The sequence below is a fragment of the Periplaneta americana genome, chromosome 12, assembly GCF_040183065.1.
Source record: "Periplaneta americana isolate PAMFEO1 chromosome 12, P.americana_PAMFEO1_priV1, whole genome shotgun sequence".
NCBI classification, from domain to species: domain Eukaryota; kingdom Metazoa; phylum Arthropoda; class Insecta; order Blattodea; family Blattidae; genus Periplaneta; species Periplaneta americana.
In genome coordinates, this window is record NC_091128.1 from 52,557,499 (window position 1) to 52,577,855 (window position 20,357).

Sequence of the window (20,357 nt, forward strand, 5' to 3'; positions counted from 1 at the left end):
ACCTCAATCCCTCCTGACCGCCTCCCTTACGAATTTCTTTCTCACTTTAATCAAATTTACTTTATACTGGTCCTTAAATTACTGAAACTAGTGCTGAAGTGAAAATCGTTCAATTTATAAGGGTGAAATCAAAAATAACTTTTGTAGCCTTTCCTTGTCCTTAATTGGAAATTTGAGTAACTTCATATGACGACAATATTTCTTCCTTCTTCTACAGTTAACATAATCGCAGATGGGCATTTCTAAATGAAGTTTGTTACACAGAAACCTTTAGACAATATTGACACTTGAAGTTCTTTATATAGTTCATCTATAAGAGTTAAATTAGCGCTGAGGTAGTTTCCTTCATACTCAGCTTATTCACCTTACATACATGAGTCTGTAACAGGTTAGGTTTGGTCAGTGCTGTCATGGTAATTTTTTTCTTGGCCATACACCCCACACCTTGTTTTCTCCCTTGAAATATATTTTACTCTCCTCTTTATATTTCTCCAATTGTCATTTAATTATTTTTTTTAATATTAAAGAAGAAGTAAAGAAATTGTTTTGCTTTACAATTTAATTGTACAAGTTTGATTTAAAGAATACACCATGTAGCACCACCATAGATGCACACTTGTCTCGATGAATCTTGGAGTGTATATTTGCAGCACTTCTTGTTTTTCAACCATTATTTTATATAATTCTGGATTCCAGTGCTGAAGAGGTGGATAATTTTTGTTTATGAACATCAAACAAAATAGGCGGTAGGTACAGTAGGAACAGGAAGAGATGATCTAAGATCTGTATAGATCTCCACGTACAAAACTTAGGCACCCATATGCCGTATGGCTCCTTACAGACAAAATTTTCATTTCCCCATACGATTAATTTAAAAAAATTGTAGGTTCCATACGATATATGGCCTCATGTGGCCTCCATGACAGCACTGGGGTCAGTTAGTTTAGGCACTTTTACACCTTGCATATACAATCAACTGCATCTCCACAAAAAAATTCCTTATAAATTGAACGGTTTTCACTTCAGAAATCACAGGAACAGCTTCACCCAGGTAAGTAGTTAGTAGTTAATCATTTCAAAGCTCTTGTTATATTATGAAATAGCATCACACAATGCTGCCAAAATAAATGTTCCCAGTGTTAAAATTACAGAGTGTAAATTTCGCTTAGGACAGTTTTTGCTCTGGAAAATTAAAGGAAACAAACAGCATATCAAACCAGCAGCTGAGACACAAAGCACCTGAAATTCGAAAGTGGTTAAAAATTTTTATATTTCGTTCTTTCTTATTTACCAGCAACAGAAGTACCGATATCAGATTTTTTGCAGAGCTAATATCAGAGGCCCCTCCTATTAGAGAATGTTTTGAATATTATTATATTCTGGAAAACTACATTGGCACATCAACCCCCCTCCCCCCGCCTGAATTCTGGGCTGAAGCACGAAAATTTCGAAATGTACAAACTACAGATGCGGCAGAATATTACCACAATGGTCTTCAGCAAGAATTTTGTAAGACATATCCAAATATCTTCATGGTCATTATATGTATTAAAATAAAACATATACTACATGTGAAGTACCTACTAAAAATGAGAGAAATAGAAATGGGAAGGACAATAAAAAAAGTGGAATGGACAAACACTAAGAAACTATTCATCTTGAATCAGTATGAACAATAGGACACTTTTTTTTGGTGTTAGTGGTATAGAATATGAAATTAAGTTGCATCAATAAGTTTTTCGAGTTTAGCATTACTTTAAGTATTTATTGTCCCCCTGTTGGAAAGATGGAATTACTGTTATTTTTATGTGAAGAGAATTTATCATGTTAACATAACCTATCTGCGTCAACATTTTAGGCTTAAGTTGAGAACGAAAACTGTTTTGAGATTTACTAAAGAAGAACATAGTTTTAGGATAAACTTCAGAACACGGTTACCGTCCTTACTTATAGGTAGAAAATTCACCACAGTCCCCCCTATGAAATGTACATACGTTATATTACTTAGTAGAGCTGAGGTATAGTTCCGGTAATTTCTGAAATGAAAACAGTTGAATTTATTTTTTGTGGAGATGCATTTGATCCTATAAGCAAGGCATATTAAAATCCTGAAGGAACCGAACTAATTTGTATATGCAAGATGTATGAATACGAAGGGAACTACCTCAGCGCTAGTTTAGCCCTAGTAACATATTAAACTAATCAGACTTCAGACTGGAGTACCGTCTGAAACGAATAAATACAATTGAAGTGTAGACAAATTGCATTTATAAGTTATACGCAGCGTTATGCTTAATTATAATGCATAATTGCGAATATGGAAATAAGGCAAGTACTGATAGAATAAACATAACCTATAACTTCAACACATTAAAATATGCGTGCGATGCAACTGAAAATTGTTGAAACGTGCATAAATGAATGTGCAAGAATTTCGTAATGAAGCATGAGTGCTTTACAATTCTAGATACTGTAACAGTAATGAAAACTATAGGGTATAATTTTTCGTAATATACTATATGTATCTCGTTTTTAGTTCAAATTTGTATATTATCAAACGTCGTATTATTTACTCGTATAATGTAGGTTATTCACAAAATAAAAAGGGCGCAATAATTTAAATTTAATAAGACAAATACGGTAAACTAACAATAATGGATTAGACAAGAGTAACATCGGTAACGCTGCACTTAGGCCTAATCACAACTTACTTTACATGCCAGTCAATGTTTCACTTTCACGTATATATTATTACACATATTTAGCCTACTGTTTATAAGACCAAATTTTCACTTAACCACATAAGGGCGCAATATTTAATCGAAATAAAGGCAGGTATTACACATATGAACTTTGCCTGCAACAACGTAATTTTCACACCAAAAATAATATTATACCTTAAATTGCAAGTAAATTGTGTCTCAAGTGTCTCACAATCACTGTTTAAAATTTTACTGACGCAATTACACTGCATTTCAGAGAAATATATGTTATTCTTCATGCACTGCAACTAATTCATATGGTTGAAAGACCGCCTTTCGCGATCAACTGTTAAGCGAGTCACGTGGTCTGCCTTACGGCCTGTATTAGATCACGATGGCAGTGCTATGAGTGCTCCAGTGTGAGCTGCATGGTGAAGAGGGAGGGTACTGTACCGTTCGTTTGAACGACTCAACGACTCCGACTCATCACCACTGGTGACTGTTATTTCGGAACTGTTATTTGGAACATAGTATTTTTTCGGAACCGGAACCGTCGGAACTGTTCCGGGAAAAGAACAACTTCGCCCATTCCTCGTACGAATCGCACGCAACGGATATTTTAAGTGCAGTGTGATCACTGTAACGGCTCCACCTCCTCGCCCCATCGGATTCCCCTATCAACTGTTTAAAACATGACGTCGTACGATATTGACATTGCTGAAAACAGAGGAGTTGAGGTTAGGTCTATTAATTACGTCTGTTAGCGAATAAGAATCTGTAATTGCTTCATGCGTCTTAATTGAAGAGGAAGAAACGAAAGAGATATTGGTTACATAATATATATGTAAGAAACGACTTGATTACTGTAATGGGAATGCTTCAAATTATATAATTCTTCGCAATTTTCTACAAGCGAAAGACGTTTTCCGTCTGCCATTTTGGCGTGACACTGGACATGGCACAACATAATAGTAACAGTTGACCAATTAAAATTGATTTATTAAAGAAGGCCATGCTCGCACGCATCGGAAAAGTTGCCCATCCGAGAAATGTGGACGGATTTGCCGAGGCGCGATGCGTCCGATACGATGTAGTGAACGCGGTTACATAACAATTACAGCAAATATAGCCTAGTCTTTTTCCGATCCGTGCGATTCGTCCGATGAGTGTGATGTGATAGGATGTAGTGAACGCTTACCTTTACACAAAGACGTTGTAGTTATATATCTAGACACACAATTGGCGCTGGTGTCGTGTACAAATTTGAAACCTCTCGCGCAGGTTTGCGCGACGCCATGTTTGGGGAGCACGAATGATTCTTTCTATAAAGCATTCGGAGTTTAGAAAATACCATTGCGTATATAGGCGTTTTCTTAGTGGATTTCCTCCTTCACTGTAATATAACTACACTTATTTACGTATTTTCTAACGTATAATATAAAATAACAGAAGTAAATCTAAATATTGTAACTAAACATTGTTTTAAATATAAACGCCTTATATTGCTCATAAGTAGACTTATTAGTCTATTTCTATTTCTTATGACCGAATACATGAAATATTTTTACTTATGTTTTTTATATTACGTTAGAAAATAAGTAAATAATTTATTTAAATTATATTACAAAGAGAGGGATGTCCGCTAAAAATGTCTATATACCCAATGGTATTTTCCAAACACCTAACGCACTGTAATAATAATCCTCAGTGTTTTGAGAATCAGAGGCGATATGACTCTTATACTGCAGATATGGATTGCAATTCCCTCATTCTTACATCATTCTCAATGACACAATATTGTCAAAATGTGATTGTATTCATTGTTGGCTTAGTTATTAAATCATTAAGAAAAATATGGTGTAATAAATCTAAAGACTCAATTTATGGTACGTAGCTTACCAGCAGTAAATAAAATCTCTTTTATTTTTTAACGAAAGAATAATGGGAGTCTTGTCATATCATCATCTGAGATTATAAGAATATGCCGCTGAAGTGAAAGAGCGATTATACAGATGTTAACAGTTCAATGGCATATTACCACCCACTCTTAATCGTGTGAAAACAATGTTGTCTAGAAGTAGAACACTTATACAATCTTTCTACACTTATAAGTTATAGGAACATGTTTTAGAAAATGGATCCCAGATTCCTCCCGAGAATAATATTTTAAACTTGTTAAACTGACCATAAAAGTACATAAAGATCTACTGACGTAGCTCAGTGGGCTAAGGACTGTTGGTCCGGAGTCGCGCTCGGTCGCGGGTTCGATTCCCGCTGATTTCCTGGTTGGGTTTTTTCTTGTATCCCCAACCGTAAGGTGAATGTCAGGTAATCTATGGCGGATCCTTGGCCTCGTCTCGCCAAATATCATCTCGTTATCATCAATACCATCGATGATAAATAGTCTAGTAGTTGATACAGCGTCATTAAATAACCAAATAAAAGAAAGTACTACATAAAGAGCAGATGTTAGCACACAGCTTAAGGTTACCAGTACAATACTTTACATAAAAATGTTGTAAGACAATATTTAACGGAGTCAATAATAATAATAATAATAATAATAATAATAATAATAATAATAAATCAATAGGCAAGATGTTCTGTACATTAGGCCTGAGTTCTATTATATGACTAATTGACTAATTCATGCATGTGGCGTTTATTTCATACTACAGCTGTGATAATAAGCTATTGCACGGTAGACCTACTTATATTTCTAACTAAAACATTAGGTACTGTACGTGTTTCTATTTTACAGGTGTACGATCCCTGACAAGAGTATAGTAGGGAACAGTAGATAACCACCATATCAATGCACATTAGTGCGCTTTCATTTATTTATTATTTTACAGGTGTAAGCCTATATTATGTGATATGGAAGCGAATAAATAATAATTGTTCATTTCTCGTCCACATCAAAGCAAACGTGTTTACAATGTAGGCCTAATGTAACGTCTTACACAGGCAGTGTTTTGTTAATAAAAGTTAATAGTACTAATATTTTTCTTTTCATCTGAACTATTACTACAATATGCATTTGTATTTCTGTTCTCTCTATATGTTGCCAAATAACTATACAACATCTTTAGTTACGGTATCAAATTGTTACAGTTTTCTTTCGTTTCATGTCAAACTAAAGGTAACTAAGCTTGATTATGTCTTTAACGAGGTCGCTTTAAATGTTAATAAGATTTTTTTTTCATTTATCCATTCAGATTTATTTATAAGAGACACCAAACATACATATTAAACATTCAGCATTGTATAGTGCAGCCGTCTGATAGCCGGTGCTTCTCCCAAAGCATGGCGGCGGACGCAAGCTTCAATTTGTCCCTACTCTAAACTTCTGCGCAGCCCCGGCTGTAGGGGCTCGCCTTTACAGTGAACGCACTGCACTTAAAATATTCGTTGCGTGCGATTCGTACGAGGAGTGCGATACGATGTAGTGATTATTATTATTATTATTATTATTATTATTATTATTATTATTATTATTATTTATTTATTTTTCGGGGACATTATTATCTAATTTAAACATTTCGCTATTGTTTTTGTAAAAAATTGATTTATAAATAAGTAAAGAAGTTATGGTTAAGACTTTAAAAATTCTAAAAATGTCTCACTCCCTTGGATTTAAATTAAAATACCGTAAATCGTAATATTCGTTTCTAGAAGATTAAATAGAGAATTATAAGGTAATACGGACTGAGCAAAAGCGAAATATACAGGGTGTTTCCGGGCTGGTGTTCCTAACTTTCAGGGATGATGGGGAAGGGCACACGTATCAATTTGAGATAAGGAACCTTGGTCCGGAAATGACTGAGTCGAAAGTTATAAGCAAAAATATTTGTGAGGAAATGGAATTGTAATCTGGCACCACGCGAGAACCAATGTTGGGGCCTTGGTAACTCGATTGATGAATGAAACACACGTGGACTGTAGAAAATGTATCTTTTATTGTTCGTGATCTCTTGCTGCAACAGTACACTTCCATGATACAGACGCTCTGTTATTGCAGAGTTACCAACTCTGAAGTCCCAAACTATGACAGAGTGCCAACCTTGAAGTCCCAATATTGTTCAACAGTAATGAAACAACTTGACTAACAATGTACTTCCCTAAACTCTTGAATAAATACCAAAATACTTAAATTGTCCAATAAATAATTATCCTTACAGCTTCCTATTTTCAAGTTTGTTGAAGGAAATTTATCTGGGGTCAAAAAAGACCCCAGGTATCGAGTACGTTTTTTTCCACAGCAGGTACAGACCGATCGTTGCAATGCAAATATTTTGAAAACAAATTTGAAATCAGAGCGATAATTTCTATGAGAATCCCCAGTTCTAACAGACAAAAGTTGTCACTCTGCATACGACAGTCTGCTAGGAAAAAAGTAAAAATCATTTCTTTAACGTGCCGTAACTCGCAAACGAGTAAAGATTCTGAATAGTAGCCACTTTTAAAAGTAATTTCCATTCTTTCTACATATTTCTCTCACTTTCACTCCTTATCTAACGTGAAAATAAAAAAGTTTGTTGCTTATCATGTTAATGTCTATTTTGGACGGCTCACTTCGAAGTTAATAATTTTTTGCTCTTTCCAAAAAAGACTTTGATTTAGAATTCTTTTCTATGCTTTCCTTAGACATTTATCTATGAATCCTAGAAGTTACAGCGCAATTGATTGACTCTCATAGGAGCTATGACAGGATGTGTGGCAAATAGCGTCCTCATGTGCTTTCTGCGAACGCCAATGGCAGAAGCAAAATGGCGGACAATTATATTCAATATTTATCGAGCCTTAGGAAGTGCATAACGTCATCAGCAGCGAATGACAAGACGCACACGTTTTAATGTAGTCGACCTGCGACATGATTGGCTGCAGAAACTAAGAGCGACGCGACTATAGTGACTAGGTTAGTATGATAGTTGAGAGGATTATTTAAGTGATATAAGGCCGAGGAATTGTGCAGTGTGGGAAAATACCGAAGTTTCACCTTTATTCTATATATTTTTATTCCATTCGGTTGAAGAGAAACCTAGGTACACCCAATGCTGGCTTTTCTATAGCACGTGACACTGAAACTTCCAACTTGGGTTGTTAGGTCAGCTTGGCTCTCTAAATGTTTATGTCTGCAAAGCTTAAGTTTGATTTCGTTGTATCGTGATTAGGCCTTAGAAATTAATATAATAATATCAATACACTATACCTTTCTCTTAATCTAATACGTGAACAATTGGAATCTAACCTAGGCTAAATCATTATATAATAAGTATATTCCACACATGCATATTAATAACTGTGAAAAGTTATTCTAATAATTTTCTTTGAAAATCTGTTTGTGCAGTCATGCGCAGCATATGTAGGCATCTTAAAATTGGTTGATTTATGAATTAAAAACGACGATATAACAACACGGGCCTGTTTCACAATGTTTACAATCTTTGTAAATTGTAAACTTTGCTTGTAAATTGTAAACTTCTGTTTCACAATCATTGTTTGTAAAGTTGAACTTTACAAAGGAAATCAAATCTTTACACATTAAATTTTGCGCACTTTACAAGTGTTCTGTTTCAAAATGAAGGGTAATTTTACAAACGTGTAAACTTTACTTGTAAAGTTAGCACATTTTTTACAATATATCTGAGATGTGTAAAGTTTGATATTGCACCAAATTCTTAATAAATACAATAAAGATATATTTATTAAATTAATTTTTTAGTAACTGGATAATATTAAGAATTAAAGTAAAGCATAAATTTCAGAACACGGATTCCTTCCTTTCCCTCTTACTTCAAAATTTCAACCTTGGGCACACAAAATAAATTATTGACACTGAAAAGTGCCTTTTCGTAAGCATGATGATGCGCATTCGACAAACGCAGACAAATCTGCTCTTTTTAGTATTATACGATATAATTGTCAGTGAGGAATTTGTATAAGTAAATTTTCGGCCAAGACAACACGTTCGTATCATTGTATGAATTTAATTAAAGGTTTCGAATGAGTCCCACGTTATACTTCAGAATATCCCGAAAGTATTTATATGCGAAGACTGTATTTAATAAATACTCGCACTTAAAGAAAGAAGTTCCCTGCACCAAAAATAAATAATTCAATAATGCAATAACGACACTACTTACGCGGTATTCTGAAGTCGTTTCGAATCCCATTTCACTGGAATCTCTCCTACAAGATATGGGAAATCACATCCAAAAGGGAAAAGTGGTGCCCTAACCTCAAAGCGAGGGGCGCGCTTTCGTACAGGGGGAGTGGCATTTCTCCAAGGTTAGAGCCCAGTTGAAGTGTATGTGTATTAATCGAAAAAAATGTCATGTAAATATGCGCCCTATTCTCAATATTTTCTAGCCCCTAATTTTCAATTAATACACACACCTAAACTGGGCACCAACCTTAAAGGAAATACCACTGCCCCTGTATGGAAGCGCGCTCTTTACTTATTTGACTGAATTTGGCGCAAACTTGGGTCATTTAAGTACCGATAATAGACTTGTTACATTAAAATAATTATCTTGGCTAAAAGAAGTAAATTAAAACAAAGTAGTTGTTTTCTAATGCCAGGCGTTTGACAATAAAGTCATTTGACCTCTTGCACTCCAATATTTGAATGAAAATGGCAAGTTGTAGCCGATTTAAGTGCATACCATATTTTAACGTTTTGGTGGCTACTTCATTCACACACAAACCCCAGAATGTCTGGAGGACCATACCTGCTGTTGGTCGACGGGTCCATTGGACCTAGTTGGGAGATCTTGTTGATCACCAGTTTTCCCTCCTTAAGCCACTGGAGGACATTTTAGTGCCATAGCAGGTCAGCACTAGGAACAGAAAAGTAGAAAGAGGAGGAAGGAAAGTGAAATGAACCCCTAGGCCTTGAATGCTCTAATGCCATCGGAGTCGAAGAAAGTAAGAGTTCTGTCAGAGGACTGGATAGGAAAGGGTAAAGAGGGAATTAGGTATTGAATAGAGGAAAATTATACCAAACTGAGTCATTAACTCATCAAGCTGACCAGTGCTAATTGATGAGTAGCCTCTCCCTTTAGTTCAGCTTGTAAAATTATGCTTACTAACAACTGCACCAAGGGAAGGTAGGGATGGGACATTGAGTATTTGTCCAGGTTGGGTCCTTAAAGCTTCAATGGGAAGTATTAATGGCTCTACCCCCTGTATCCGACAGATATCTTTTGCAGCCAAATTAAAACAAGGTAAGTTCCATCAATTACCTATACATGATATAACAAATTTATTAAATTAAGTTTGGAGTATTTGGATACTATTAAGAATTAAATTAAAGCTGTTGTGATGTTATTCAGCAGTTCTAGCAATTCAGATGATGATTTTGAATATAGGCCTAATCAAAGAAGATGTAGGCGTAAAATTTTTCGTCCTAGAATTAACAACACGTTTCCATCAGTATACGAATTTAATGAAAGATTTTGAATGAGTCCCGTTGCAATGGAAGCTCTTCTACAAGATATAAGACATCACATTCAACACCCAACAGGGAAAAATGGTGCCCTAACCTCAAAGCAACAGTTGTGTATTGCTTTGCATTTGTTGGGTAGTGGCTGCCAATTCCAGCTGAAGCAGATATGCACGGGATTTCTAAGGCGTCAGTGTGCAGAAGTGTTCACAGAGTAGTTGATGCTATTAATAGAGTAAAATTCAGGGAAGTTATCGATTGGCCACCAATTGTACTCACTGTGGCACAGGATTTTTATGCTGTTGCCGGATTCCCTAATGTTTGTGGAGTTGTGGATGGAATATTAATACATATTGATGGACCAATACAAAATGAAGCAGATTATGTGGATAGGCATGGCAATCATTCCATCAACTGCATGTTTGTATGTGGACCAAGTCTGTTATTTTATTATGTTAGTTCCAATTGGCCAGGCAGTGTGCATGACGCACATGTCTTACGAAAGAGCACCCCAGCCAGAAAAATGGAAAATGGATGGAGACTATTTCCACGAGCAGTTCTTCTAGGAGATAGCGCATATCCATTAAAGAATGGTTAATTCCCCCTTTTCATGGAAATCCACAAGAGGAAGGACAAGCAGAATTCAACCGTAGACACAAAAGCACTAGAAGATTAATTGAAAATGCTTTGGGAATTCTAAAAGAAAAATTTCCTTGCTTGAAACACTTAAGATTGGATCCAATTTTTTCAGCAAATGTTGTGCAGTGCTGTGTAATATCTCTCGAAGTCCAGAGGATTTACATCAATCCTTTGAAAATGAAAAGGAAGCTATCTTGAAGGAGAAAATGAAATAGAAGAAAATGAACATCATGAAGGTGGTGAAATGGTGAATGCACACAATCGGCTTCAGGAACTTCTAAACTTCTTTAATCGAAGAAGAGATCAGTGAAATTAAAAGACAATGTCAATTTCATGAAACTTTACCTTATTGGATCCAGTTTTTTCACCAAATGTTGTGCAGTGCCTTGTAATATCTCCCGAAGTCCAGAGGATTTACATCACCACTTTGAAAATGAAGATCATAAAGGTGGTGAAATGGTGAATGCACACAGTCGGCTTCAGGAACTTCTAAACTTCTTTAATCGAAGAAAAAATAATTGAAATTGAAAGACAATGTTAAGTTCATGAAACTTTAACTTAGTGTATTTATTTTTACAGTGTTTACAAAAGTATTGCACAATCTCTAAAATAATATTACAATAGATACTGCAGATCCTAAAATCATATTCTTTGATGATGGTTGTCACCATTTTGTGACATTAAGTTCCTACAGCAGCCTTTTAAGACAAGATTTCTGTGAAGTTTTGGGATATGTAATATGTTGTTGCCAGTGCTCATGGCGTCCCAGTAATAATTTTTGTGGTGTTCGGGTAAAGGGGGATTTAAGTTTTTTTTTTTTTTTTTTTTTTTGGTACAGATGGAATTTTGTTCCCCAGATGAACAAACAAGTTAAATTATACAATTGGGTGTGCAAAAATCAAAAGAAAAATAGCATTTGATGTGTTTTATTTGTGTAGAAAATTATTTGCAATAAGGGTTCTAAGTTTAATTTCCATTTATCTCAAAACTCATTTTTATGACTTATGACTAGAGCTAGGATTCGTAAGTAGTAAAAACTAATACTTTTAGTCAGTATAGTTTATAAACATCCAAGCCATGCCCCCACCCCACCCCACTTCTTATACTTGCCATTCTTGTCATTCAGTACTTCCATTAGTTAACGCTAGGGGTCTTTAATCCTCTTAACCACCACTTACAAAACAGGGGGAGTTTAAAAGCTGCATTGTCTAGTCCTTGTGGCTTTTCTTGCATTTCGAGTCTTGTCAACCACGCTTGAAACCTTCTTAACCGGCATCACATCGACTCAACCATACTCAGCGTCATGTTTAACTCTTACTACATATAAATCCTAGCTCTACAGTTATGACAAAATCTTTGCATTAGGAAATTACAATACCATTTGAATATATTGTTATGTATGCCTAACTCTGTATTTTTATAGTAACTTCAACCTAGGTACATTATCGTATATGCCTTTAAAATCAAAATAGGCTATACTGCAAGTGTATGTAATATCAACTTACAGTTTTCATGATACATTAGATAGCAACGTGTAAGGGTTCCTATATATATATATATATATATATATATATATATATATATATATGATGCTCTAGTATTATGTAATGAACACCTATGTTTTTAAAAATGTATGTGACAGTTGGGACATTGTGTGAACTCGAAACACTTTTTAATCACATATCATGATATCTTCATTCTACATACTTATTATTTTTATATGCCCATCCTGTGCATAATTATTTCTAAAATGTTATGATCCAGGTATAAATGTGCAATTATTACAGAAAAAATTTTATAACATTAAATAACTTTTAGTACAAACATTCTCAAGATATTTGTTTTATTAAGTTCACAGAGATTTCTTGTTTTCATTACAGATGTTCACTGCAAGTGCATATTTTTGTCACACCTGTCCTCGGACATTTACGATGCTGCTACATATCTCAAATGAATGGCTGCCTAGTGAATTTTATTAATTTTTTATTCATTTTCGATAGAAATATCTTGATGTTGCAAAGGAATGTCTGTGAAGTACTGGAATGACCCATTTTCAAGAATTGCTATTTCGAGTCTTGTTTTTTCATTAATTAATTGCAAATGTTCAATTTGGAGGAGAAGCTTCCTCTTCTTCAATGATCTTAATTCGTCGTCATCAGCATCTTTACCTACAAGAGAAAAAATTTATCAAGAATTTGTTTCTTAAACTTATTAAGAGCTAGGATGACTGTACTGGTAGTTGGCCATTTAAAGAATTTTCTTTCTCTGATAACTAGGTACTACATTAATTCGAAAGGTAATTTAACTATAACTCAAATCTGCTTTACAAATAGCACACACAGGTTTTTCGTTTGAAACTATCATTCTACAGCACATTTGAGACCAAAGAGAATCTGCTGTAAACTGTAATGTACACTTAGCGGCAAAAAGAATGGGCCAGCCGACAATTTCTAAGTTCCAGAGACATAACATTGCGCATGCTCATCTCGTCAAAGCCGTAGTTCACTAGGTAACACATAATTAAATCATTTAAATTTGCAGTATTTTGTTTAAGAGTCTAAAATATGTAATACAACCGAATGGCGGGTTGATTCTAGATACATCAGGGCCCTTGAAGAGTGAAATAGTAATAAAATTGATAAATACAAAATCAACCGGACCGAATATGGACAGGAAAACCATGTATTATGCCGAAGTGATATTAACAGTCACAGTAGCTTAAGTCGCTACGGCATTGGTCTATTGATCAAGTTGGTAGTAATAACTCAAGGTTCGAATCTCCCCCAATCTTCTTTTTTTGTTTTATTACAAATTTGCCATCATATGTGTCTCGCAAAGCTATAATTATGTGGCGATATCTCTTAGAATATGCCCAAACTCTAATAAATAATAAACCTCCCTCTCTCTTTCAAGCAATACTGCTATCTGTTAATACAACGTTCTGTCTCGTCATTACGCTTGAGGATGGCACAGAAACAATAACTCATTGCACTGGTTCGCATAGGTAATTATGCGTATGCTACTCTCCGACAGGACTTCGATTGGAGAAATGTCATTTTCTCCGACAAGGTAACTGTCTCCAATAGCAACGATAGTACTGCCCTAGTTTACTGTATGAATGGCCACCATTACGATGAACGCTTTGTGAGACGAACTATTAACAAGTCGGGTTGCGTGAGGGTCGCGTGTTGGGGGTGGATGTCATATGATGGGGCAGGACTTCTGGAACGCATCCACGGGTGGTTTACGGCAGAAGTCTACAAACACATTTTGGCAAATGTAATGATCCCTTCCACCCGAAAACGATATCCAGAAGAAACACTTTTCTTCCAGCATGATAATCATCTGATACACATTGCCAACCGGATTCAAAGATGGTTTACGAGGAGGCGTGATGTCCACCCAGTCGACTGGCCTCCAAATTCACCAGATATGAATCCTATTCAAAATTTGTGGACTGCAATCAAAAGGATCCTACGCTCTAATTGGGCAGAACAACCACCCGTTCGGACACCTGAGGAATTGTGGGACAGAGTTCTAGATGCGTGGGAGGAGATGGCCAAGAATTTAGATCTGTTCTATAATCTTGTGGACTCCATGCCGCGCAGAATGAGGGCAGTTGTTGACGCAGGTGGTTTGTGGACGAGATACTAGTCCCCACCACAGGCCTTTTTTTTGTTAATATATTAAAAAATTGTTTTATTGTTAATTTGATTGTTTATTTGTGTTTGTATGCGTCCGTTTTTTAGAATGTGAAACAAGTATTTTTGTTTATACAGGCCAGGTCTCACCTATTAATAGCCCACAGGTGATGGGCAATAATATTTTTACAAGGCAGGCATAACTAAGTTTGTTAACAAATGCCATTTCACATTTAAACTAATAAATTAAGTAAAAGTTAATATACAAAAATATAATTTTACCGTACCGGGAGGCGAACTCACAACCTCTGATACGGATGTCAGACTTCTTATCACTGGGCCACACACTGCTCGTAAGGTTTACTGCATTATAGACGGACGACTTTCAATGAAGAGACACCACAGCAATGCCTTGCAGTGGGTTACGTTTACACGAGTGAACCGCGCGATAGAACTTAGCATTTCTATCAACCAAGAGTCAGCCCATTCTTTTTGCCGCTAAGTGTACTTGTAGTCGACCATCACTACCCAGTTCTTGACCACTGCTGCACCAGCTGAAGTTGACATAATGTTACAGTTGTGAAATCTGTTGTGTTTATTTGTTTTATATTTATTTGTTATGTAAATCCTGTAGACCAGTAGGAACTGGTATAGAATATGCTAAAATCTTTACACACTTTTAATTAGGAATATGGTTATAATGACTACTTTCATGTGTTAAAATGAAAAACTAAGTTGTAATTGACTAGATTCGACTTTGTATCACCCATCTTCAGAACAATTGTGGACCTTGTTTCTTCCGGTTTCTTCAGTTGTATTACAGAACATAGACCCTGTTTGACTTCACACTACCAAACATAAATGCACTCCCCAGCAAAACAATGTCTGCACGAGTCTGTTGTTTTATTTTATTTTAGTAGGTTATTTTACGACGCTTTATCAACATCTTAGGTTATTTAGCATCTGAATGAGATGAAGGTGATAATGCCGGTGAAATGAGTCCGGGGTCTAGCACCGAAAGTTACCCAGCATTTGCTCATATTGGGTTGAGGGAAAACCCCGGAAAAAACCTCAACCAGGTAACTTGCCCGACCGGGAATCGAACCCGGGCCACCTGGTTTCGCGGCCAGACGCGCTAACCGTTACTCCACAGGTGAGGACAGTCTGTTGTAGAATAATAATTCCCAACTCTTGCAATTATAGTAATATGAATGGATTACAAACTGTGAATATTTTTAAAATAAATGTTATGTTTTATTTAACGACGCTCGCAACTGCAGAGGTTATATCAGCGTCGCCGGATGTGCTGGAATTTTGTCCCACAGGAGTTCTTTTACATGCCAGTAAATCTACTGACATGAGCCTGTCGCATTTAAGCACACTTAAATGCCATGGACCTGGTCCGGGATTGAACCCGAAACCTTTGGCATAGAAGGCCAGCGCTATACCAACTCGCCAACCAGGTCGACTAATATATTTTTAAAACTTTGCTCATAAAAACACATATCCATAATATGCTTTATGTACAGTACTGTAATAAAAATGTTACACATTACATTATTTTCAAAAGGAAAACAGGAACTGAATGATTGCATCTAATTCAATGTCATAAATAAATCTCAACTTCTTTAAACACCGTTCTTTCGTGGTCTAATGCATAATGCCTAGAACTCACGTTACGGAATGCTTGCTGGTTCGAGCCCTAACAAGGAAGGAATTTTCTCATGAAATTTCGGCTAGTTGTATGGGACTGGTGCCCACCCAGCATCATGATGAATTTGAGAATCTATGATAGGTAGAGAAATTCATTTCTGCGAGCAAGCTATAATTGCTAGGGGAATCATTGTGCTAACTACATGATACCTCCATTCTGGTTAGATGTGCTGAAACATATGGATGTGATGCTAAGCCTGCCAGTTGGTCATAGCACTTCATTGTCTGTCGCACTATGGTTTAATTTTTTATGACAGGTATACTGGTATTGTACATAAATAGGCCTACTTAATTCAGTTGCCAACAATATAGTAATTTAGACCTAAATGTATATTTAATTTAATTTTAATTATGGCTTATTTAACGACGCTCGCAACTGCAGAGGTTATATCAGCATCACCGGTGTGCCGAAATTTTGTCCCGCAGGAGTTCTTTTACATGCCCAGTAAATCTACTGAAATGAGCCTGTCGCATTTAAACACACTTAAATGCCATCAAACCCGCAACCTCAAGTAGTGAAGGCCAGCGCTATACCAACTACACTATCGAGGGCGACTGAATATTTAATGAGACTTTCAAACTTCCACCCCAAAACTCATACTCTACTCCTGAAACAGTCATGATGAAGTGGCGGTAGTTTCTTTAGTAGGTATATACCTTGTGCACTTACGATTTTATTAAATTATGAAGCAACTCGTTTGGAAAAACAATAAAACAGTCACAAAAGGCACCCATTCAATGCAACCATTTACTGACAATTTACTCTATGGAACAAACTGTACTCTTTAAAACGTCCTTTATTTTATGCTTTCTCAAAAACTGCCTAATTTTATGCTGATTTGACCAACTCCTATAGACTTACAGTAGGAAAATTTCCTAGGCCTAGGAATATAATCTTGAAACTATTATAAAAATGAAAAAAAAAAAAACAAAGAGAGTCTTTTTATTACTGATTGAATTAAATGGAATAGCAAAGGTTGAAGAAACGAATGAAAATACTCTGTTTTTAAGATTAAAATAAAATTGAATCTTTTATCTTGGTTACACACCACACATGGGACTAACGTCTAATTTCTGTTGCGTTATTTCATGATCAAATGGAACTGAGAGATAGAATAACTTTATAAATACAAGAGGCATAAATTAAGCATAGTCCTTATATACCAGTATGATTTAAGTACGTTTTTCCATCTGTGTGTGGTGTGTAACAGAAATCTAAGTTTCACCTAAAATAAATAAAGTATTTTTTACATTAATTCACCTTGTGCACCTGTAGTTCTTTTCGATTTATTTGATGGTGGATTATCTGTTCGGTCTTCAGCAGAAGAAAATATATTGCTTTCATTTTCTTCTTTCTGTTGAGTTTGGATGACTTCTTCCCACGTTGCTTCTACTCCTAGGCCATGAACTACGTTGGAGTCATTGCCAATAATGTCCAAAACAATGGTGTTCACGTCATTTTGCTTAAATTTTATTCCCCCTGCCGCACCTGTTTTTTTGGAATTGTCAATTTTTGCCTGAAAATAGATACAAAAAGGCCAAATTTCACATTGCAACCGATGAATGTTTATATAATTAATGGCAGATCGAAAGTGTATCTTTAATATTCTTTTTGAAAGCAAAATGTGGGTGCAAATTTATAATTGGTAGATTTCTATTAAAATGATTATAGCAAATAAAGTAGGCTACACATGATGATTAATAGAGTTACAACTTTTTACAATTATTTGAACATTTTCAGGCTACTGTTCTTGTAGACTATACTCGGGTCAAAATGTGATATAAATATTAAGTACATGGTCCTAAGAAGTGAATGCTATAAAGGAAAATTGAACACTTCTAAAGTGATATAATATCCTTCTGTGAATCTGTCAAGTTGCACTAATACACTAAGGTATAAACAATAAACACTCAGAGATATGTACAAAATATTTCGGAACAAAATTACGTAGGCCTACGAATTTATATAAATTACAATAAGATATAATATTCAAATACTTACCATCGTGCTTCTTTTTATATTTGGCCACAGGACATCTCTGGTGTATGTCCAATCCTTTTCATTTTTTACCAATTCAATGGACTGCGCAAGATTGTGGATTTCTTTCCACTTTTCTATTTTCACCGATTTGGTAATTTTATCTGAAAAACCGCCGAATAAGATATCTTTTTCTTCCCTTATCTTTGTTAAAACGACAATTTTCTTCTCATTAGTAATCTGGAAAGGTGCCATCTCGCTGAATTTGTCTCTTCCTATGATCATTTTAAGTCGCAATCAACGCACTGGTATACTCAACCAATCACATTACACGAAACTCCATTGTCGCCAATATAGCAAAATCTTGATACTTTTAAACATTTCTTAACAATATTTCATATTTTATATTGTTTAAAAATGGTTCAGCAAGCATCTTATTATCAATTATGGGATAAAATATAAACATGTCTATCGATAATGGTAAAATCGACTTTAGCTCTGCTCCTTAGCATTTTTTGTAAACTGTCATTGGCAACAATGCAGTAATGCTAAACTTACGAAGCATTTCTAGTTGTAAATTTCTTTAGCTGATTTTGTAAAGTTCGTCAGACTTCACAAACTAGTAAGATTGCATAGTGAAACAGAGTTTACAAGCATTTGTAATCTTACACTTGTGATTTGTAAATTGTTAATTTGTAAATTGTAAACTTCTGTTTCACAATCTTTGTTTGTAATGTTGAACTTTACAAAGGAAATCAAAACTTTACAAATTAAATTTTGCTCACTTTACAAGTATTCCGTTTCACAATGAAGGGTAATTTTACAAACGTGTAAACTTTACTTGTAAAATTAACACATTTTCTACAATACCTTTGAGATGTGTAAAGTTTGATATTGCAACAAATTATGAATAAATACAATAAGTAAATACTTATTAATTTAATTTTTGAGTAACTGGATAATATTAAGAATTAAACTAACGCAGTTTTGATGTCATTAAGGAGTTCTAATGATTCAGATGAAGATATTGAATTTAGGACTAATCAAACGACTTATACGTACAATTCTCCGGCTAAGAATTTAATAACACGTTCGTATCATTGTATGAATTTAATGAAAGGTTTCGAATGAGTCCCGCGCTATACTTCAGAATACCGCGTAAGTATTTATATAAGAAGACTGTATTTAATAAATACTCGCACTTAAAAAAGAAGTTCCCTGCACCAAAAATAAATAATTCAATAATGCAATAACACTACATACGCGGTATTCTGAAGTCGTTTCGCTGGAATCTCTCCTACAAGATATGGGACATCATATCAAACATCCAAAAGGGAAAAGTGGTGCCTTAACCTCAAAGCAAGAACTGTATTGTTTGGCATTGGTTGCATACTAGCTGTCAGTTCCCTGCGTTAGCAGATAAGCACGGAATTTCTAAAATATCAGTGTGCAAGTGTCTACAGGGTAGTTGATGTTGTTAAAAGAGTTAAAATCGGGGCAGGGTTTTGATCACAAACTGTTATTTACTATAGCACAGAATTTTTATGCTGCTGTTGCTGGGATCACTAATATTTGTGAGGTTATGGATGCAACATTAATAAAATACTGATGAGTCAACACGAAAAATGAACCTGATTTTGCAGTTAGACTTCGTAATTATTTTATCAATTGCACATTTGTACGTGGACCAAATCTGTTATTTACTTGACTAAATTTGGTGCTAACTTTGTTCATTTAAGTAACAGACGTATTGATATACTCGACCAATCACATCACATGAAACTCCATTGTCGCCAATATATAAAAATCTAAATACTTTTAATTTTCCTTAATAATACTTTATATTTTCTGTTGGTGAAATATGAATCAGCAAGCTGAGAATAATCTATTTTAGTATAAAATATAAGCACATGTATCGATAGTAGTAAAAATACAGCGATTTTAAGCTCTACTCCTTAGCGATTTTTGTAAACTGTTGTTGGCGATATTGTGTAACCAATAATGCGTATTTGTAATTTTCTTTAGCTGATTTTGTAAAGTTCGTCAAACTTTACAAACTAATAAGATAGCATTGTGAAACACAATTTACAAGCATTTGTAATCTTTTACTTGTTATTTGTAATTTGTAAGGATTGTGAAACGGGTCCCAGTACACCTTTTAGATTCCACCGTTTTAAGCTTATGCTCCCTCTTTTCTTTTTATTCTCGAAGCACCACAATTAATTGAACATGTGCTA

General features: G+C 35.1%; 1 protein-coding gene across 8 annotated transcripts; it reads right to left on the bottom strand.

Annotated features, from left to right (window-relative positions):
- Positions 1 to 11,334: 11,334 nt before the first annotated feature.
- Positions 11,335 to 19,952, bottom strand: LOC138710430 (uncharacterized). Of its 8 annotated transcripts, none has more exons than XR_011335236.1 (4): positions 19,752 to 19,910; positions 18,145 to 18,284; positions 17,404 to 17,659; positions 11,335 to 12,956 (listed from the first exon to the last, which is right to left on the bottom strand). XR_011335236.1 is itself a non-coding variant. In XM_069841322.1 (4 exons), the coding sequence occupies exons 2-4, from the start codon at positions 18,373 to 18,375 to the stop codon at positions 12,772 to 12,774; spliced, it is 672 nt and encodes a 223-aa protein (XP_069697423.1). In that variant the 5' UTR covers positions 18,376 to 18,395; positions 19,846 to 19,952; the 3' UTR covers positions 11,335 to 12,771. The 8 variants fall into 8 exon arrangements, 5 of the variants coding, with proteins under 5 accessions (XP_069697423.1, XP_069697422.1, XP_069697421.1 ...); XR_011335238.1 differs by having other exon boundaries at positions 19,846 to 19,906; XR_011335237.1 differs by having other exon boundaries at positions 19,825 to 19,902.
- Between the last annotated feature and the right edge of the window lie 405 nt (positions 19,953 to 20,357).

Bases quoted from the DNA above. Each gene is read 5' to 3' on its own strand.
- LOC138710430 (XM_069841319.1), bottom strand. From the start codon at position 18,405: ATGATCATAGGAAGAGACAAATTCAGCGAGATGGCACCTTTCCAGATT. The intron at 17,660-18,144 runs GTAAGTATTTGA...ATCTATTTTCAG, and splicing joins ATATAAAAAGAAGCACGATG to GCAAAAATTGACAATTCCAA. The intron at 12,957-17,403 runs GTGAATTAATGT...TTTCTCTTGTAG, and splicing joins AAGAACTACAGGTGCACAAG to GTAAAGATGCTGATGACGAC.